The sequence below is a fragment of the Carcharhinus amblyrhynchos genome, chromosome 29, assembly GCF_965287045.1.
Source record: "Carcharhinus amblyrhynchos chromosome 29, sCarAmb.v2.hapA, whole genome shotgun sequence".
Classification (NCBI taxonomy): Eukaryota; Metazoa; Chordata; class Chondrichthyes; order Carcharhiniformes; family Carcharhinidae; genus Carcharhinus; species Carcharhinus amblyrhynchos.
The window spans coordinates 32,124,186-32,147,174 of record NC_137352.1 but is presented as its reverse complement, the minus strand read 5'-3'; the positions used below and the strand labels follow the sequence as shown (position 1 = coordinate 32,147,174).

The window sequence follows — 22,989 nt, the reverse complement described above, 5'->3', positions numbered from 1 at the left end:
TTCATCACAATCGAAGGAATTCAGGAGGGGTTGGCCAATATCAGCCAATTTCCGGCTTCATAGGATGGGCAATAAACGCCATGTGCACTCCAGGAATGAATTAAATAATGTCCCAACCCCAATGCAAGTTAATGCAATGCCACGATGATAGGGAAGTAGAATCAGAATGATTGGTTTGATTGTACAATTAAGTCACAGGCAACTTCTCCAAATCCACTTTCTTAATTTCAAACATAGATCCAACATCAGCTTTCAATTTTGGTCCAAATTCACAAACTTCACTGCTCGAATCAAGCTGCATGAATTTAAACAAATGGTGTTAGCATAAATTATTCCCTACCCCAGAAATGAGCACATCCACTTTTACCCTGGAAATGTCTGAGCAATATTCAATATTCCTGATTAATACACAAAGGGTAATTCCCACCCTCCACCCTACCCCCACGTTGTTTGATTTTTGAAAGAGCTGGGTGCCACTTTTGAGGTGAAATGGAAATATAAATGGGATATTAACAACATGAATAACGTCTCTTGCTGCTTCTGGAGAATGACAACATAAGAGAGTCCTTTAAAAATTATATTACCCAGGCCATGCCACAATGAGGAGGAACATCTTCGCAGAAAAGGTTGTGAATCTATGGAATTCCCTACCCAGTTGAGGCTACCTCATTGAATGTTTTTAAGGCAAGGATAGATACATAAGAGCATAATAAATAGGAGCAGGAGTCCTATTTCTTATGTTCTTATGTATCTATCCTTGCCTTAAAAACATTCAATGAGGTAGCCTCAACTGGGTAGGGAATTCCACAGATAGATACATTTTTGAACAGTAAAGGAATTAAGGATTATGGTGAGCAGGCAGGAAAGTGGAGCTGAGTCCACAAAAAGATCAGCCATGATCTTACTGAATGGTGGAGCAGGCTCCAGCAGCCAGATGACTCCTGCTCCTAGTTCTTATGTTTTTATGCCAGTACTTGATAAGGATATAAAGGAACACTGACATTGCAGTGAATTGCAGTGTTTACCTTTTGGGATTCCCAGTCTCTGCTGTTCTCTAGTGAATTCACTAAACGTGGCCTTGAGGGCTTGAGACACCATTTTGTTGCTGCTGGGTGTCAGTAATGGTATATCCCCACATTCCAGATCTAAAAGAAATTTAGAAAAAGAAAGACATGTTATTCCAAAACCAGAAGTCAAAACACAATTTTTATTTTGGATGTGTAGATGGACAAAAATATATTTGGATGACACATTGGTTGGGTACGGGACATGTCTACAAGATCCACTGCCAAGGAACAATCATTTAGGATTTGATGGCTTAATTGTGGGAGGTATTAGAAACAAACATCTGAAAACTGAGTTTCCATTGGCTGCATTATCTATCCAATTCACAGGCACAGCCTGTGAGGCACCTTTAGATGGCTCTGGGGAATGGAATTGTTGATCACCTTGAATTTCTGTTTAGGCTGAAGCGTCCAGACCCATCTATCAATTTACAATGAAAACAAAAATACTGTGGACACTGGAAATTTGAAGTAAAAAACAGAAAGTGTGGAAAACACCCAACAGGTCAGACAGCATCAGTGCAGAGTTAGGGACTAGAAACTTCACTTTTTCTCTCTCCACTCATCTCCCTGACCTGAATGTTTCCAGCATTTTCTGCTAGAATTTAGTGAACATCCATGGCCCTCTTGTACCTTATCCAGGTTCTTATCATGCGATTCTTCACATGCTTCTTTTTGTCTTTATTGTTGGAGTACTGCTGAATTACTAATGTCAATATTAAACTTGAACCAGAGATTATGGATGACAGCTCAACTGTCAAAGACTAGATTTATATCCTCAGTCCATTCAAAAATGGGTAAGGGTAAACCAGGAGCAAAGCAGAAACGTGGCAGTGAAAAGCGGGATTGTGCCATATAGAAGTCAAAGTAATGAAGGACATAGTAAAGCTGACAAATCCTTAGTCATATCAGAATGCAGTAACAGGCAATCTCCGCCAACCTGCATCAACTCCACCACAAACTCCCACCTTTAGTATCTGAAATTAGAATGGGCAAAAGCCAGAAGGAACTCAGATTATCTGGTTGTGCGCACACGCACACAAATATACACCACCGTTGACTGACTTATTATAATACAATTTTTCAGAGCTGCAGCTTACACACTAAAATCTAAGCAATATACTATGGATTCTGGAGAAGAGTTACATTCAAATTGAAGGATAGTCCAGTTTCTCTCTCCACGGATGCTTCCAGACCTGCTGAGTTCATCCAGCACTTTCTATTTTTATGCCGCTTACACACTCTTTAGCAAGGATTGGTTTGACATTGAGTATGTGCTACATGGTAAGTCACACAATGCAGGACAAAGATCACAGTTCTCAATGTACTTCTCATCTGGGAATTCCAATCAATGTGGGGGTGGGAACAGGCACTAGGCAAGCAGCTGGCCCCAATCAAGTTGACGGTTAACACACTTCTTTTAAAGGCTGATTTCATTCAGTCTGTAGCAATATCATTGGTGGGCCTCACCAACATATAATCCACAAATTAATTTTTCCAAACAATTAGATGGTAATTAGAATTCTCATTTCACAATCCTCTTCTCAACAGAATGAGATCCTAGCAATGATTGCCACTTGAGTCTGCCTATCATCATCACACTTGTTAGGGTGGTTTTTGATAAGAGTCTATTCAGTGAGTCGCTATGAATACAGGCAAGAGCAGACCACAGTCAGTCCCTTTCCTGTTAGTAGTTGTTAACAAATCTAAATGAACACCAACAAACAAAGAGGTTTAAACTCACATTCAAGAAAGGGACTCTGAAATACAACAAATTACATGTCACCTTGCTGGAAGCTGAGGGATAAAGTTAGAGGATCAGTGGGCAGGATAGGAGGGAGATATGGAGGAAGGGGACAAGGTGGCAGAAGAGCAATGAGGGAAAGAAGGTCAGGAGCTGCTGGGTTAAAAATTGAAGGAAACCAAAAGCGAGTTGGAAGAGTAGGTCAGAACCACAAAATGTAAGTTCTCTCGGTGTCAGGAGCTGAAAAAAATACACAACTCTGCATGTTTATTAGACTGTGAGTGTGCGCAGATCATCAGCAAATGCTCTTCGTCAGCCATGTCAATAATGAAAAAAAGATTCTGCATAGTTAAAAGTAAAATACTGTGGATGCTGGAATCCAAAACAAACAGCAAGTGCTGGAAAATCTCAGCAGGTTGGACAGCGTCTGTGGAGTGAGGGCATTTTCCAGCATTTTCGATTTGTGATTCTGCATAGTCTCTTGAAGCCATAATTGGGAGGAACATACTATCTGAATCTGTGCCAATTGCCCAGCAAACAATGGATAGTACTCATTGAATTCACATATTCTTTCCCGTGATTCATTGCATTGATGTTATTTAGAAGCTGGGTGAAGGATCCAGGTCCAAAGCCAATACCATGACTAAGTGACCGATTCACAATAAACTTGGGCATTTGAGTCTGTCAACTGTCAGAGGGCAAGAAGCCCAAGGCTCTGCACACTTGCAAGGTTCTGGCAAAGTATGATGCAGCAGGACACAGTGCAATGAGTCCATGTGACTTATTAATCCAGAAGTCAATGGAAAGGTTAATTGAGTGGCATGAATCATAGGCGATTAAGCTACCAACACCTCTCTGCCCTACCATCCTGAACTTCACAACAGTGTATTAGATCATACACTTTGAGTCCCATTGACTCCACCCCACACCAACAGGAAACCTGCAGCAAGGCTGCACCATCAGAGGGGCAAGAAGAACCCAACCCTACACAGTGTTGACAGAGAGAGAATGAGGGAAGTAAGGAGAAAGAGCAAGAGAGGAGGGAGGGTGAGAGAGAGAGAGGAGAAATAGTGAAGAGAGAGGAGAAACCGGGGAAGACGGAAAAAGGCTGGAGAGAGAGGGGGGCAGTAGGGCAGAGTGAGAGATCAAGAGCAGAAAGGGGAATAAGATTGAGAATTTTTGGCAGATTAGAAGAATTTTTAATTTGTTCGAACAAGACTTATCTCTGAAACTGGCCAATGCTTTCACAAGTGATGTTAATGGTAGCATTTTTAAATTAGAGAAGTAAAGACACACAGGGTAGCTCCTCATCAGCATCCCTCTGATGAACCTCTCCCTGATCCATCTAATCCATTGTAGCCAGTAGCTCTTCTTGTGACTACAGTAACACCGCAATTGGTATTTGAGCCAATGTCAGCTAAATGTACACTGATTAATTTCGAACTCAGAGAGAACACAGATGATGAGTCAGGAGGCCTGGATGCTGCAGACTGCTGAGCTGCCGGTCATTCACCACTCACCCTCAAAGCAAAATAAATCACAAACTTGGACATAATTACAGGAACGCAGATATTATGGACTATCATGAGCTCTGTTGCTCTGCCCTGGAAAGCAGTCATCTAAGCTAAGTCAAAGATGAGATCCTTCATCAATAACCATTATCACAGTTCAACATCGCAATATGTTAGAGAACATTTACTCCAATCCTAAATTAGGAAAATCCTAAATACAAATTCCACAACATTGTGTTAACAATATGAACTCGTGCAGGTCTCGTTTCACAAAATTACAATACAATGCTCGTTGGTTTGATTGCGTGTTTTTATTCATTCATGGAATGTGGGCAATGCTGGCTAGGCCAGCATTTATTGCCTATCCCTAATTGCCCTTGAACTTGTTGGCTACTTCAGGAGGCATTTAAGAGTCAACTACATTACAGTGGATCTGGAGTCACATATAGGCCAGGCTGGGTAAGGACAGCAGATTTCCTTCCCAAAAGGTCATTAGTGAGCTAAACAGGATTGACAATGGTTTCATGGTCATCATTAACTTTTAATTCCAGGTTTTTCTTTATTGAATTCAAACCTGGGTCCCCAGAGCGAAACCCTGAATCTGTGATCCAATGACCATACCAGTATGCCACTGCCGCCCTACACACATTTCATTTCTATACCCATCCGGAATCTCAACCCCACCCCATCCTGCAAACGTCTGGTGTTGGCCCTGTTCAGTTTTATTGACACCTGAACCCTCAGCTTTGTCCACTTCCAGAAACACCTGAATTTATGGTGTTGTCCACTCCAGCTAACAGCTGTAGCCTGACCAAGTGTGGACATTCCATGGTGAGGGATTTGTTTCCTTTGTTGGGAGCCAATCAATGTCAAACTATCAACAGATACTGACTACTTGGCTGACCTAGTTCAACAGAGGCAATTTTGCAAGTTGCCTGTTTGCTCAGAGCTGGACAGGTGCCAAATGATAGTGAAGTGGTCAAACAGTGTCGGAGGTATTCGAAGGAAATTATTGTAAAGGGACAACTTCACAACAGAATGCAAAAATCTCAACAACTAAATCATTTATCAAGTGCAGCAGGGCAAAACTGTTCTAATGTGTATGTTCATCCCCAGGCAAATGTTAGTGGGTAATTTTAATGAGACATGAATGAGGGGGAGGGGTGACGCAATGAAGGTTAATGTGTATAAACATCACACACGCCAGAGCCTTCAGACACAAACCAGAATCTCTGCTCAAAACACAGCTCTTTGGATCACAGTCTCTCTCTCCAAAGCGATTGGGAAAAAACTGGGCATACTTCCTCCTTGCCCACAGGAGAAAACTATTCAATTTCACAAAACATGCAAGATCGATCAGAGCTCCAATTGTTACGAGTAGACATAGCTGGGTTCCAGGTCTTGACAGAAGCAGACAGGACACAGTACCTGATCTTACCAAGAGTGGACAGTGCGAAGCTCGAGATATGGCAGAAGTGGACAGTGCAGAATTCCAGACGGTACCAGGAAGGCACAGTGCAGAATTCCAGATGTGACAAGATTGGACAGTACAAAATTTCATAGGTGGAAGGAATAGACAGTACAGGTCTCTAAATGTGAAAGTGGATCATTCAGAACTTTTACCATGCAGAACATGTCTGCACTTTTAAGACTTGATTAGCTGGTAAAGACTCGCATTCTAATCAGTTTTCTGTAAACTGAATGTGTGTCTATATTTGCCCTGTTTGTGATCAGAACTCCCCACTCACCTGACGAAGGGTTAGAGCCCCAAAGCTAGTGGCGTTTGCTACCAAATAAACCTGTTGGATTTTAACCTGGTGTTTGAGACTTCTTACTGTGTTTACCTCAGTCCAGCGCCGGCATCTCTACATCAGAACTCCAGGTGTACCAGGAATGGATAGTGCAGAGCTCCAGATGTGACAGGAGTAGATAGTTTGGAGCTCCAGATGTTAGAGAGTGGACAATACAGAGCTCCAAATGTGATAGGAGTGGACAGTTTGGAGCTCCGGTTGTTACAGAGAGTGGACAGTACAGAGCTCCAGATGTTACCAGGGGCTGACAATGCAGAGCTCCAGATGTTACCAGGAGTGGACAGTGCAGAGCTCCAGATGTTATTGAGCATGGTCAGTGCAGAGCTCCAGATGTGACAGGAATGAAGAGTATAGAGGTCTAGATGTTACTGGCAGTGGACAGGTTCAAACTTTCATATGCTGACAGGAATGGACAGGGCACAGCTTTTGCTATTAACAAGTTAGGACTTGCTACGCCAGCTTTAAGTGGTAATGTTGTTCAAGCAACCTGTTTCCTGAATGTTTACAGCAGTCTGGATTAAACGATTTAACACAAAAATAAAATAATTTCCCTCATAGATTTCCCACTGTATACCAAAAATTACTTAAGAAACTTTACAGTTTTGCAAAGTCTCTAGCTGACAGGAATATGCTGCCTGATTGTTTCTGAGTTTACAGTGTTGCAGTCAGAGCTATCCCAGTTCACTCATGTGAAGCAATATGGCAAGAGTTATCAGTGCGTCATTCCCTTCCCTATCACTCCCCTGTGCACTCTACACTGATTGAACATCTGAAATTATCACAACATGATTCCTTAGCAATAAACATTCCGCACATTTCGCAATATCCCAAGTATTTTCCTGAATCCTTAAAGGAAACCTAAGTTCTGTACAAAGATGTGAGGACATGCCAACCAAGTGAAGTAGCATAAAGTTACCAGAAGTTGTGGCCACATCAGATAGGGGGTGTGCAGGACTGATTCCCCTCCACCCACCCCCAGCAATCAATTCCTTTCACAGAGAATGATGATTGTTTTCTGATATAAACAAGACCTGTTCTACTGTCTCTGACTTAAAGGGTCTTTGTTCAGCCTCACAGTATGAAGCACATCCCCACCCCAAGGGACAATCTCCCTCCCCAAACTAACACCATACCTTCAGCTAAAGAAAGAACAGTAGCTTCAGTGTAATCAGATGTGATTAAGGGCAAAACCCTTGCAGTCTCTGACCCTGGGTGACTTGGCCCTTGTAACTGAGTCAGAGACAGGCTGCAGGTCACGCTTTGATACATTGCAGGCTCTGTTTTCTGCGTTCCCCCTTGGACAGTGAGTAGCTGGTGGTTGTCCTCAATGAATTGGGATCAAAGCGCTCCTTCTTTGAGAGCTGTATAAAATTTCTTCCAAATACAAAGTTGAAATTTTGATGCACAGATTCCAATAAGTGTGATGCAGTAGTTTGTGTATATGTTTTCTGATCTCTACTTTTCCTTTCTCTCTGTTCTCCCTTTCTCTTCACATTTCCATCACACTCACTATCTCTTGCTATCTTTACTCCTCTCTTTCCCCCTGTTTATTCTCTCTTCCTCTTCACATTTCCAACACACTCACTATCTCTCACTACCTTCACTCCTGTTGTTCCCTCTCTCTATCTCCTTCTATCTCTCTCCCTATTTCTTTCCCTCTTTCTCTCTCCATTTCCATCACTATTTGCATTTCTCTCCCTCTTTCCCTTCTCCACCTTCCTCTCTCTCACTTCCAGCCCACATCTGCCACATCTCCAATCATTATTTTTATTTAATTGTGGCTCTGTTTAGCAGTGCTTATAACAAAGGAAGTAAACAATTTACAAAAGATGGACAGTGTGTGGATGAGGGTCAGAGTGTGGATGAGGGTCAGAGTGTGGGTGAGGGACAAAGTGCGGGTGAGGGACAGACTGCAGGTGAGGGAAAGAATGTGGGTGAGGGACAGTGTGTGACGGCTCTGTTCGTGAGCAGGAATTCCAGTTCCAAGCCTCTATTGGTTCCAGGTTAGGTGCTCTCACTCAGATAGTGAGGATATAATGGTCTCTGTATAATTGGGTTAAGGAGACAAGAGTTTCCTCTTGGAGGGAAAACCAGAATATCAGCTCTCAATGTCTCGTTGTATCAATTATTGTTACTAAAAATTACATGGGTGTAGCATTGAGTGAAAATTGGCCTGTGATGTGATGATACATGTAGTTGAAATGCCTGTTGTCTCTGAATATTTATGCTCAAACTTGCATGGTGTCAATTATTGTGATACTCTGTCTAAAGCACAATAAATCTGCAGCATTCGGTGTGTTCATACAGGTCCCTGATTTGCTTTAAACACAAATTGCTGGTGGTTGAGTGACATTAATGCTTTTTGCAGGAGCTTCACACGTCCTTATCTAGAGACCCTACTCATGCTCTCTCTTTCTCATGTCAACTCCTTCCCTTACTCTCGGGGATGTGACATACTTCAAGATGAGAATTCCTGAGCAGTGTTCCTTTCCCCAGATTTAATACATGACTGATATGCACTCTAGTTAACAAACAGTGGCTGTTCATCTGAATGGCCATAGTGGAATCAGAAACAAACTCAGTTGTGCCCACACTAGGTGATGGGGAGGATAACATGCATCAGGTTACTGAGTAAGAGCCATCATTAACTCTCTTTATCACACGTTACATTAAGGAGGATGTCAATTGATGCCGATTAAAGCCAGATCTTCACAAGCACAACATTCGGATGGTAATGTCCGCAATCGGGAAGGAGGCTGTTGAAAATAGGAATTGATGTGGAGATGCCGGCATTGGACTGGGATAAACACAGTAAGAAGTCTCACAACACCAGGTTAAAGTCCAACAGGTTTATTTGATAGTAAACGCCACAGGCCTTCGGAAACGCTGTTCCTTCGTCAGGTGAGTGCAAAGTTCTGATCAGACTAGCCCACACAAATCCAAGTTGGGATGATTCTGACTGGATTGCAGCTTGTGGACCCACTACTTCACAAGCAGTCCCAGTTTCACATTACTATACGTTCCTATAAATGGGTTTGAGGCAGTCAGTTAACTCTTCACACTTTGGAAGATATCTGTCCTGTTTCTTATTTGAATTATACTCCGTTACACAGCTGAATTTGATTGATTTTCTGCTTGTAGTGATAACGGAATGTGTGCTGGATGTGAAGGCCCAGAGATGCTGACAGCAGGAGTAAATCTAGTCACCAGTATTGAACAGTTGTCCAACTGTTTAGAGGAGATTGCGATCATTGTGACCTTTGTGGAATTAAAGAGTGGCTGTTTGAACCTGTAGCTTCAGCCAGGAAACAGAAACATTGAGATGTAATAAAATGTGGGTCTAAGTCTCTCAAGAAATAGCTAGCAGGAATATCCCACTGCCAACACTGCCATACAGTGTCTGGTTCTTTCTTCAGTACAGATATGCCCTCAGATTCAATGCTAAGCTTATGTAATGTCTTTATCAAAGAGACAGTAATGGGTTTCATTTGGTTAGTACCATATTCACCCTCTCCAGACTCAACCACTAACCATCACTCCATTCCCTTCCCCAGTAGGTTGGTGCATCTGTGTTCACACTGGTTTCCCCCTACTCCAGTCTGATTTTCCATCTTTGAGAAAAACTCTTCAAAAGTAAAACCAAAGGCAGCAAAAGGAGATTTTGCTCACCCCAAACAGACAGATCTGAATGATTAGGTGGACCCCAGTGTGAATGTCAGCCAATAATTAGTGGAGTGTCTCTGTGTTCCAACTCTTGCTCTGATCTAACCGCTATAAAGTTGCTGGAGGAGGGTGAGCAGTTCATCCACAAATAGCTCTGAATACTGGAAATCACTCAAGAAACATTCTTGGAAAGCAGGGCTGGATTGTAGTGTGAGTGGAAAGAATCTTGTGATTCAACTTCTCAACAGATCAAAGATAACTCTGCCCTCAAAATACCAGTGAAGTTGCAAGATGGAATTAATTGAAGAGCAAGGGGATTTTCTGATCCAGTGTGACGTGGGGATCAGAGGTTTGATTCTCAGTCTGGATTGAGCCACCTACAGCTAACCTCAATGTAACTGGACTGGACATGGAAAATCTTGCTGCTGCTGGCTGACCTTTCCTGGAAGGGAAATGCAGGACATATGGGTAGCATGATGATGCTTTCTTCAGTTAAATAGTCTGTTACCACCACAGGTTAGGCAAACTCATTGAAAGGGTGACCACACTGCTGATGTATGTGAGCATTGCTCTTGCCTAGGACAATTGGAAGTATCTTCAGAAGCAGGGTAAAAGCCAGAATGAGCTGAGAAACATCTCAAGGGAAGCATCATTGGGCAGGTGGGTGGGAAACTGTCCTTAGGTGTTCCTATCAGAACATCATAGAATCCCTACAGTGCAGAAGGAGGTCACTCAGCCCATCGAGTCAGCACCCACCGCAATCCCATCCAAGCCCTATTCCCATAACCCTACATATTTATCCTGCTAATCTACTACAATCCATCATAAAGTTTTTGCACCTCTGAATGGAAATATGTTGACTTTTTAAGCTGGAGATTTTTGCTCAGCTGGTGTTGAGTCTTCCTGAAAGTGGCAATGCAGGTGGAGGAGGTAGTCAAGGAGGCATATAGCATGCTTGCCTTCATCAGCCGGGGCACTGAGTTTAAAAATTGGCAAGTCATAGAAATTCTATAGTACAGAAAGAGGCCATTCGGCCCATCGAGTCTGCACCGACCACAATCCCATCCAGGTCCTACCTTGATATCCCTACATATTTGCCCACTTATTCCTCTAACCTACATATCTCAGGACACTACAGGCAATTTTAGCATGGCCAATCAACCTAACTCACACATCTTTGGACTGTGGGAGGAAATTGGAGCACCCGGAGGAAACCCACACAGACACAACGAGAATGTCCAAACTCCACACAGACAGTGACCCAAGCTGGGAACTGAACCCAGGTCCCTGGAGCTGTGAAGCAGCAGTGCTAGCCACTGTGCTACCATGTCACCCAAATGTTACAGCTTTATAAGACCTTAGTTAGACCGCATTTGGAATCTAGTGTTCAATTCTGGTCGCTACATTACCAGAAGGATGTGGAGGCTTTGGGGAGAGTACAGAAAAGATTTACCAGGAAGTTGCTTGGTATGGAGGGCATTAGTCATGAGGAGAAGTTGGAGAAACTTGGTTTGTTCTCACTGGAGCGATGGAGATTGAGGGGAGACCTGATAGGAGTCTACAAGGTTATGAGAGGCATGGACGGAGTGGATAGTCAGAAGCTTTTTCCCAGGATGGAAGAGTCAATTACAATTACATAGGTACAAGGTGCGAGGGGCAAGGTTTAAAGAAGATGTTCGAGACAGCTTTTTTACACAGTAATGGGTGCCTAGAACTTGTTGCCGGGGGAGGTAGTGGAAGTGGAAACGATAGTGACTTTTAAGGAGGTCTTGACAAGTGCATGAATGGGATGGGAGTAGAGGGATATGGTCCGCAGAAGGCTAGGGGGTTTTAGTTAAGTAGGGCAGCATGGTCGGTGCAGGACTGGAGGGCCGAAGGGCCTGTTCCTGTAATTTTCTTTGTTCTTTGCTCTTTGTTCCTGGTTGTTTCATGAATGTCAGCATGCAGTTCAACCATGTTAGCACATAATCTATTTAAATGTTCATGGTACAGAAAGCTGAATCACCATCAGAGCCACAGGTATTTTTCTGCCTGCGTATTTTTCTGCCTGCCCAGGAGCACCAATGCACCAACCAGTATCTTCCATTTGGCCCGATCGCTCATACCTCTGGGGGATTCTGCAAAGTATCAGTGCCAATTGGACTGAAGCTAATACAAACTTTTAGGGTCTTTTAAGAGACTTTTGGATAAGTACATTGGACTTAGTAAGATAGAGAGTTATAGGTAAGCCAAGTAGGTAGGGACATGTTCGGCGCAACTTGTGGGCTGAAGGGCCTGTTTGTGCTGTAGTTTTTCTATGTTTTCTTCTAATGCGGTTAAAAAATGAGCTGAAACTCTTAAATTCACCCTTTAAATAGGAGGCAATAGGGGACGCAGGAGGGTGGGGAGGTGGGGGAGGTGGTAGACAGAAAGGGAAGAGAGGCGGCTGTGTGGAACATAAAACATCGGCTTGGACCAGTGGCCTGTTCCAGTGCTGTCAATTCAATGTTACGCTGTCACTGATACCAAACATGACAGGCCTGAATCTACTCTTACTCAACTCGCAAAACGCCAGGAGCAGAAACTAAAATGGGCATTTTTCACCTTTCCCATAAAAAAACAGTGTGAAAGTTTCAGGCAGGTCAATAATCTTTCAGCCGATTATTGACCTGAAACATTCACTCGGTTTCTCCCTCCACAGATGATGCCAGACCTGCTGAACATTTTCAGTGTGTTTTTTTTTATTTGTGATTTCCAGTGTCTGCAGTATTTTGCTTTTGTGCTGTTGCAGTAACAATAACTGTTGCGTTTCACAGAAATCCCCAAAATAGCAATGGCCAGGCTAAATCTGCGACTTATCAGGCTGAACACTGACATTTAAAAGCAACATCTACAGTATGCAACTGATCTTCACTGTGTCTTTCATTTATCATTCCCAAACATACAAGGACGCTTCTGTGCTGCATAAATTCCAGTTTAAACCAGTTAATAGAGTTTTGCAATACAAAAAGAGGCCCTTTGGCCCATTGTGACTGTGCTGGCCATCAAGCACCTGCCTATTCTAATTTACTTTCCAACACTTGGCTCGTAGCCTTGTATGCTATGACATTTCAAGTAATCACCTAAAGGCTTCTTAAATGTTCTGAGGGCTCCTGCCTCTATCACCCTTTCAGGCAGTGAATTCCAGATCCCACCAACTTCTGGGTGAAAACTTCTTCCTCAAATCCCCTCTTAATTTCTTGTCCCTGACCTTAAACCCTCCTGGTTACTCACCCTTTTACGAAAGGGGAAAGTTTCTTCCTGTCTACCCTATTTATGTCCTTCACAATTTTGTACACCTCGATCACGTACCTACCCTCAGCCTTCTGTGTTCTAAGGAAAACAACCACTGCCTAACCACTCTCTCTTCAGAGCAGCTCAGCAAGGTGGTCTGTGCAGCAGATTCTGTTATTTGGTGTAAAAACACAACAGCGGATCAGGCAAAGAAGAAAAACCACCCTAAATTTTTAGCACTAATACTGCTTCAGCGTTTTTAACGCTATTATGCTCTAATTATCGGCTGATTACTGCATTCCACTTGTGTGCAATTCAACGAGATCACAGAATTGTTATAATGCAGAAGGAGGCCATTTGGTCCATCGTTTCTGCACCAGCTTTCCAAATGAGCTCTTCAAACAGACAGCAAACAGTAATCAATTGGACTCCATATTATCTTAGCAACAGCAGAGAGTTCCCCACTACCACCAGACCAGCTCTGTCTGGAGAGGGAAAACAGGGATTTTCAAGGCTGCAAACGAGTAAAACGAGGCCAGGGTGTAAACTGGAGCAGAAGCTACGGAGAAAATGGAGTGTTAATTAATCTGAACCATAAACCGGAGGACGGTGAGAAAGTCTGAGTTTGGGTTCATGTGGCGATAAGAAAAATCATAAGACCTCTCCTGCATTGTACAAGTCTTTTCGCAGATCTTGATCTCTGTGGACACGTGACAAGATAGTGTGTATGTTTAACCCAGTTAAAAAACGAGGCTCTCTGAGGCCATGGCTTCCTGCAGATTAGAATGTACACGACTTTACGGCTAACCGAAGCTTTCATGTGGTCCATGTGTGAATGTTTTGACCTATAAAACGTTGCACAGATCCCATCTTTGCAATGTATTATTCATACCTCAGCCTCTTTTGCATTTTACATGTGGTCACTCATAATTAGTAAGGTTCCAACTTACCTCCTTTCTACTCATGACAGGATTGGGCAGAGGGAAAGTAGAATTGATCCTGAAATCCTCTTAATGGGGCCAAGATGTGAAAGTCTCTTTTCTACAGCACAGGGAACGATTCCCAATACTTTTTCAGGCCCATTATGACCTTCAGTTCCTCACCCAATAACTAGAAACCCCATACATCCATGATGTCATTTCTCTACTATCAACATTTAACTGAAAATTACACAAGAACTCTAAAAAACAAATATACTACTGACTCTGTAGAATCCCTTTGGACCATAGAATCCCTACAGTGCAGGAGGCCATTTGGCCCATTGGATCTGCATCAGCTCCCCAAAAGAACATCATACCCAAGCCCACACCCCACCTTATCCCCATAACTCTGCACATTTATTATGGCTGATCCACATGACCTACATATCTTGGGACACTAAGGGCAATTTGGCATGGCTAATCTGCACATCTTTGGACTGTGGAGGAAACGCAAGCACTCAGAGGAAACTCATGCTGATGTGGGGAGAATGTATAAACTCTCTGTTCACCCTCGAATCCTAGTTAAGAAACTTTACACCCATATAGACTCTACAAGGTAAGTCACTACATTTTATACTATGGACTTCAAATGATGATTTTGTCTCAGTTTATACATTTACGTGGATCAATTATTACAACTGAATAAATTATGGAGGGTATGGGGATTCTCCTACAAGTTATGCAAGGGGGAACTAGTTCCCAGAGAACAGTGGGTCTGTGAAACTTGTGTGGTAAATGCTGTGTTCATCAAGTGAGACCTGGACTTAATTTTGTTGTGGGGTGTGATTGCTTCATACCTTAATACAGGTCAGAGTGTTGAGTGTTTGTTTTGATCACCTCATGACAGAATCTGCTGCACAGAAACAGGCCACATTGCTAAACTGCCACGAAGAGAGGCTGGCAAGGCCGGGGGCGGGGGCGGGGGGCAGGGTACATGATCACAGAGGGATTTTCCTGATGTTTCCAATCTCATTAAATCAGAGTTGTTACTCAGCTTTCTGCACCTGCTGGTGCCTACATGGTGCTGGGTGGTATGGGCAGGGTTTTTAGTTTTATGGGTGTCACTGGTAAGGCCAGCATTTGTTGCCCATCCCTAATTGCCCTTAGATCAAGTGGCTTGCCATTTCACAGGGTTGTTAAGCGTCAACCACATTGCTGAGTCTGGAGTCACACCTAATCCAGATTTCCTCCCTTAAAAGATTTTAAATTCCACCAGTGTTTCGCTGGGCTTTGAACCCATGTCCTCAGAGCATTTTAAGAAGTCTCACAACACCAGGTTAAAGTCCAACAAGTTTATTTGATAGTAAACCCACAAGCCTTCAGGGTTTGCCCCTTCGTCAGGTGAGTGGAGAGTTCTCAAGCATTTTCCAGGGTTCCTTGATTGCCAGTCAAATGACATTATCACTACACCAGTGTGTCCCACAAGTTATTACAGTTGTGTGGGATCAGCTAGATGAACAGATGGATCTTTGCTTGTCTTTCATTTTTCATATATACATATAGCATTATCATACCAATAACCTTCCTCACTTGCCCAGCCATTGCAGTGTGGGTCCAAGAATTCATCAGTCATTTCATTTTTCAACTATACATGCTCAAAATTTACCACAGGATAGAATAATGTTAATAAATTGCAGTCAAATAATAGATATTTTATTTGGTACAAGAGGGAGATGATGGTGCAGTGATAACATTGTCAGATTAGGAGTCCAGAGGCCTAGGCTAATGCACCATGGACATGGGGTTTGAATTCATCTTGCAGCTGGTGGAATTTAAATTCAATTAATACACCTGAATTGAAAACTAGTCTAACGGTGACCATTAAAGCCATTGTTGATTGTCATCTGATTCAACAATGTCTTTTAAGGAAGAAAATCTTCAATCGTTATCTGATCTGGTCTACATGTGGTTGACTCTTAATTGCCCTCACTCATTTGTATCAAACTGCGACAAAGTCTAAAAGGAATGAAACCGGATGGGCCAACTGGCACTGATGCAGGCAACAGAAGTGGCCAATGGCACACCCAACCTTGCTGACCCTCCTAACTAACATAATGGGGACCTGTGCTCAAGTTAGGAGGACTGTCCCACAAATTAGACAAGCAGCAGCCTGACATAGTCATACCCACAGAATTGTAACTTACAAACAGCACTCCAGACACCACCGTCACTATTCCTCGATATGTCCTGTCCCACTTACAGGAAAGAGCTACCAGAGGTGACGGGACACTGTTACACAGTCAGGTATACAGAGGTGTCCTCAACGTCAACTCTGGATGAAGTCTCACAGCATCAGATCAAAGGTAGGCAAGGAAATGTCCTGCTGGACTATCTTCACTTAGCTGTCAGTACTCTTCCATGTTGAACACAACTTAAAAGAAGTGCAGAGGGTGGCAAGAACAGAGAATGTACTCTGGTGGGAGACTTCAATGCCCATTGCCTAAAGCGGCTTGGTAGCAACACTACTGATCAAATGAACTGAGTCTGAAAGGACATAGCTGCTAGACTGGGTCTTCGACAGGTGGTGAGGGAACCAACAAGAGGAGAAGTTTACCATCCTTGACTTTACTTACTTGGATATAATCTGCTCACTGACATTCAGCTTAGGTTCAACTGGGGTCACTCAGTTCCTGATCTCCTTACAGCTTTGGTCCAAACATGGAGAAAAGAGCTAAATTCAAGAGATGAGATGAAAGTAACTGCCCTTGATATCAAGGCAGCATTTGACCAAGAGTGAGAAGGTACAGTGGCACATTGGTTAGCACAGCTGCCTCACAGGGCCAGGGACCCAGATTTGATTCCAGCCTTAGGTGACTGTGTGGAGTTTGCAAGTTCTCCCTGTGTCTGTGTGGGTTTCCTCTGGGTGCTCGAGTTTCCTCCTGTAATCCGAAAAACTTACTGGTTATGTGCATTGGCCATGCTCAATTCTCCCGAACAGGCGATGGAGTATGGCGACTAGGGGATTTTCACAGTAACGTCGTTGCAGTGTTAACGTAAGCCTACTTGTGACACTAATAAATTAACTAATAAACAAGGAACTCTAGCAAAACTGAAGTCAAGGAGATAAGGGAAAAACTTGCCACTGGTTGATCTTGCAAAAGTTGGTTGGAGGTCAATCATCTCAGTCCAAGGACATCACAGCAGGAGTTCCTCAGAGTAGTGTCCTAGCCCTAACCATCTTTGGCTGCTTCATCAATGACCTTCCTTCCATCATAAGATATAAATGGGGATGTTTGCTGATGATTTTGCACAATGTCCAGAACCATTCATGTCTCCTCAGATTCTTAAGCAGTCCATGTCCCCTGTAAGACCTGAACAATGCCCAGATTTGAGCTGTAAAGTAGCAAGTAGCATTTGCACCCCATAGGTGCCAAGCAATGACCATCTCCAACAACAGAGAATCTAACCATTGCCCCTTGACATTCAATGTCATTACCATCATTGAATCTCTCACTATTAACATTCTGGGGGATGGGGGGGGTGTTGTTGTAACCATTGCTCAGAAACTGGACAAGATCAGCCATATAAATATGGTGGCTACAAGAGCAGGTCAGAGCTGGGAATTCTGTGGCAAGTAATTCATCTCCTTGCTCTCCAAACTCTGCCCACAAGGCACAAATCAGGCGTGTGATGGAATGGTTGCCACTGTCTGAATGAATGCAGCTCCAACAACACTCAAGAGGCTTGAGAACTTCCTAGACAAAGCAGCCGCTTGTTTGGGTACCCCTTTCACCATCACTGTGGCAGCAATGTGTACCAGCTACAAGATGTATTACAGCAACTATCCAAGCTCCTCTGCCAGCACCCTCCAAACTTTCAATCTTTACCAACTTGGAAGACAAGTGCAGCAGATACCTGGAAACACCATTACATGGATGTTCCCCTCTAAGTTACACACCATCCTAACTTGGGAATATATTGCTGTTCCTTCACTGTCACTGGGTCAATATCCTGGAGCTCTCTCCCTAACAGTACTGTGGGTGTTACTAAAACACTGGTTCAAGAAGAGAGCACATCACCACTTCTTAAGGGTAATTAGAGATGGGTTATAAATGCTGGCTCAGCCAGCAACACCAACATCCCATGAATGAATTTTAAAAATGATGGTGATAGAGTTGGGAGGGGACTTCAGTAACCTGCTCTACTGAGTCACCATTAGGCCACAGAACACATTCACATCAAAACAGCTGACTTATCAAATTGCCACACCAATTTATAACCAAAAATGTTGACACCAAATAATGATAAAAACCATGCCACCAGGAAATGAGCACAGTAAGAAGTGAGACTCGTCTGATGAAGGACCAGCGCTCTGAAAGCTCGTGATTCCATATGAATCTGTTGGGCTTTAACCAAATGTTGTGAGGCTTTTTACTGTGCCCACCCCTAGTCCAACGCCGGCATCTCCACATCATGACCAGGAAGTGAGGTTGGGGACAGGATGTCTATACATGGCACAAGATCTTTTAATCATTATAAACATTGTCCTGAATCAAGTCTGCACTGCTTGCAAGCACTAACCAAAGCCAGGGGTTTCAATTCTTGGTCTGCAACCAGACCACTGGTTCAGTTCCAGGACCTGACCCTGCACAGTATGTCCCAGACATGCCCAGTCAAATTTTTAAAGTGCCAGACCAATTAATGTCACATAGTGGGCTTACCACCCAATTTAGGCCAATTGGAAACCTGCCGATACTGACATGTTGGCAGTCCCACTGGCTGATGGAGGCAAAGAGGGAAGAGGTCAATTTTTTGTATTTAAAATGGATGCAGTGACCCATGGAGGGGCAATCCCCTCCAAGGAGGAGGCCAGTGACCGCAGCTGTGTTACTATTCGTGGTGGGGGAGGGGGTAGCCATCATGTGACCCTTTGCCCCACTTTCACTTACTGCCCTGAGTCCACGATGTTGGCTTCAATGTCATCCAGGCCAACATGGAACTGCCTCCACTGTCAACTGAAAATCTTAATCAATGAGGGAATGATACCTATTAGCATTAAATACTTTGAATTAGCTGTCCTCTGGGAAGTGGTAAGTAGCCTATCCAATCCCCGAGCTGCCCTTATTAAAAACGGCTCAGATTTGGGAAGATGGCAAGGAATTGGCATGAAGGCCAGCAGTATCTTGTGTGCCTTCTGGCCTCCAATCTCAACCCTGACTCATTTGAATTCACTTCTTCACTCCAAGGGTGGTGAATCTCTGGAATTCTCTGCCCATTGAAGTGGTGGAGGCTGCCTCGCTGAATATGTTTAAGTCACAAGTAGAAAGATTTCTGATCGATAAGGGAATTAAGGGTTATGGGGAGCAAGCGGGAAAGTGGAACTGATCCACTTCAGATCAGCCATGATCTTATTGAATGGCGGGGCAGGCTCAAAGGGCTAGATGGCCTACTCCTGCTCCTATTTCTTATGTTCTTATGAATGTCCACCCCTATATCTTGCTCCACAATCTGTGACAAGTAGCAGCACTGAAGACCTCAAATTACTTTTTTTATTCATTCATGGGATGTGGGCACTACTCAGTAAAGCCACCATTTATTGCCCATCCCTAATTGCCTGAAGAAGGTGCCTTCTTCAACTGATGCTAACCAAATTCTTGAATTGAATTTTCAATTCAATTCCAGACTACTAGTCTACTTTTACAGCCACGGAATTTATATGGCTGGTGTGGGTTTGATTCTGGTCATTAGTCACTCCCAAGAGGTTGATTTGAGCAGGGTGGGGAAGATATTCAGCAACGGCAATGCCATTGAATATCAAGGGAAGTGGTTAGAATCTTGTTGTTGGAAATGGTCAGTGTCTGGCATTTGTGTGTTCTAGAAGTGGTGGCTCTTCAACAATGACAACCACCATCATTTGAGCTAGGCGTGACTCCAGCCGTTAGAGAGTTTTACCTCTGATTCCCATTGACATCACAAGGACTCCTTAATGCCACACTTGGTCAACTGAATTGTTCACACCTTATTTCAGCAGTGTTTGAAGCGACCAACAATAAACCGAGATATCCTCGACAAACTATTGCTCAATAATCAAGAATTGGTTGCTATCAGACTTTGAGTTAATGGGAGTTATATCTCTGTGCACAGCACAGAAAATCTCTTGTCAGAGAAAGTTACTGAACTCAAATTTAAAAACGGTTCATCTTAATTTTTTAAAAGATTGCATGTTGGAAATTTTACAAAAAATTCTCATCTTTCATTGGCTACAGGATTAAAACCATATCTGTTGCTTTATTTGGAACTTATTATGTTGAGTTTTGATGAACTTGTGAACCATCTGGAAATGGAACCCACTCACACACCCACACAAGGAACTGTTTACTTTATGTCAATCCCTATAAACCCTTCTGCAGACTGTGCTAAGAAATTGCAGTGTGTGTGAAGGACTGCAGTTCTTGAACTTTATACAGAGAATCCTCTATGACAGCTTCACATTGTAGTAATTGCCACATTTGGATCAGGACTGCATTCCCACCCTAATTTTTTTACCTCATCATCCTTCAATATGAATCCCTCTCTCCTAAGGATGGTGCCTTGCTCAAGAATAATCGAGTCCTCCACTCTCACCACCTCCACCTCCTAAATTGTTTGATTTCAATATGGATGATGGACATGAACATTTTTTTTCAGAGCAGAACCCAAACTAGTTACACTTGATACCCACATACAATTTCCGGCACAGGTTGATCAGAAGCAAGAAGAGATTGGGTGTCCTCCCTGATTTGAGCTACATAGGCAAATGTGTTAACTCTCTACTGTAATTAGCACAGCAATCACAAGTGTAAATATGGGTTCTTCTGGTCTGCATGGCTTAGTAATTCGCAACGCAATGTATTTGATTATTAGATTTTTTGGGAAGAAGGGAAATGTAGTTAAGATAGGTAAATAAAGTGGAGGTACAGATCTCATATGAACTAATTGAATGGCAGAGTAGGCTCAAAGGACTTAATGGTAATTTCTTGTTCCAGCGTTCCTCTTTCACAGGCTGAGCAAGGACATGGGAATGCAAACAAAGGGCTAAGTTTATATCGGCTGGACTTTAGAAGAGTAAGACGGTGACTAGATTGAAATGTATCAGATTTTGAGGTGTCTTGAAAGGGTCAATGTGGAAAGGGTGTTTCTTCTTGTGGGAGAATCTAGAACTGTTTAAAAGGAGATTTAAGACAGAGATGAATGAGAAGAATGTTTTTCTCTCAGAGGGTGGTGAGTATTTGGTACTCTCTTCCTCAAAATGCAGACTCTTTGAATGTTTTTAAGGCAGAGGTGGATAGATTATTGATAACAGGGGGGGTTGAAGCATTATTGGAGTAGTGGGAGGTTACAGTCAGATCAGCCATGATCTTACTGAACGATGGAGCAGGCTCAAAGGGCCAAGTAACCTACTCCCTCTCCTTGTTTGTATGTTTGTATATAAAATGAGTTACAATAAAGATACCCTTTCTGGCTGCACAGAAGTACTCTGACTGAACAACATGGTCCTCTGATCACCATCTGTCTCACTATTTTAGTCTTTCAGTCAGAAATGACAGTGCAACTCCTGACATCAAGGCATACTTTCAATATATGTTCAGTGAAGAGCAGAATCTATTCTACAATAAATACCTATGTTGTATTAGTTTAACAGATATCTGGAGAAACCATGGTTATTGTCAGTTCAGACTCGATGGGCCAAAGGGCATTTTCTGTGCTGTATGATTCTACGACAAGGTTCTCATTGACTGGTAACATTCTCAGAATAAAGTATGAGAAAATAACAGAAATAATTTCACAATTTGATAATGTGAGGTGATTGCACTCAAGATACCAACAATCTGCCAGTGCTATACAATGGAAATGTTTCAATCTTCACCCCACAAATAGTGGATTTCACGTCCAAGATATGTGATGTTGGCATAACACACATTCCGACTTCCAGTTATCATTATTGTTACCAATCATTTTCTTGTTAGGCACACTAGGTAGATGCAGAGTGAAGCTCCCTCCATATTGATCTCATACCATGTCCCAATCTCATTCATCTCTGCCAAAACACAAGAACCTAAGAAGGGGGAGCAGGAGTAAACCAAAAGGTCCCTTGCACCTGGTCCACCCATTCAATACCATCATGGCTGATCTGCCCTGTCTCCCAGCTGCTCCCCATATTCCTTGAGTCACTAAAAGACAAAAAATATGTTTATCTCAGCTCTGAATATACTCAACAATGGGGCATCCACAAACATCTGCAGAACATAAAAACAGATTCACAACACGAGTGAAAAAAAAATTCTTCTCATCTCAGTCCTAAATGATGGATCCTTCATCCTGAGGATGTAGCCTTTTCTTCTAGATTCCCCAACCAGGGTCTCAATGTCATCCCTGTCAAGTACCTTCAGAATTCTGCATATTTCATTGAGGTCATCCCTTACTCTTCTAAATTCCATAGAATACAGGCCCCAATTTACTCAGCCTCTCATCAAAGGGCAGTCTTAACAGCACAACAAATGCAAGCATTTCCTTTCTTAAAAATGGGGACTGCATTCCAGGTGTGGTCTCACCAAAGTTCTCTTAATCGTAGTAAGACTTACAATCATGGAGAGTTTGGAGCACAGAAGGCCTGGTGCGTCTGTGTCTGTTCTCTGCAAGAGTAACCCAGCTAATCCCGCTTCCCTGCTATTTCCCTGCAGCCCTGCAAAGTATTTATCTTTATATCATTATCCCACTCCCTTTTGAAAACCACAATTGAATATGCTTCCACCACACTTTCAAGTATTACATTCCAGATCCTAACCACTGATTGTACATTTCTTTCAGAATTGCCTTTGTTTCTTTTACCATTTACCATAAATCAGCATCACTTAGTTCTTGATTCTTCTGCCAATGGGAGCGGTTTCTCTCTATCTACTCTGTCCAGACTTCTCATGATTTTGAACATGTTGATCAAATTTCCTCTCAACTCTCCTCTCTACAGAAAATAACCCCAACTTCTCC

The 22,989-nt window shown here is 42.9% G+C and overlaps 1 protein-coding gene across 4 annotated transcripts in view; it reads right to left on the bottom strand.

Annotated features, from left to right (window-relative positions):
• The window catches only part of ets1 (ETS proto-oncogene 1, transcription factor), a 92,181-nt gene that overhangs the window by 27,793 nt on the left and 41,399 nt on the right, over positions 1 to 22,989 (bottom strand). For all 4 annotated transcript variants that reach the window (XM_080214629.1, XM_080214630.1, XM_080214631.1 and 1 more), the window contains one exon: positions 1,026 to 1,145. In XM_080214629.1, coding sequence (XP_080070755.1) covers positions 1,026 to 1,145 — 120 coding nt within the window. The remainder of the gene's footprint in view (positions 1 to 1,025; positions 1,146 to 22,989) is intronic.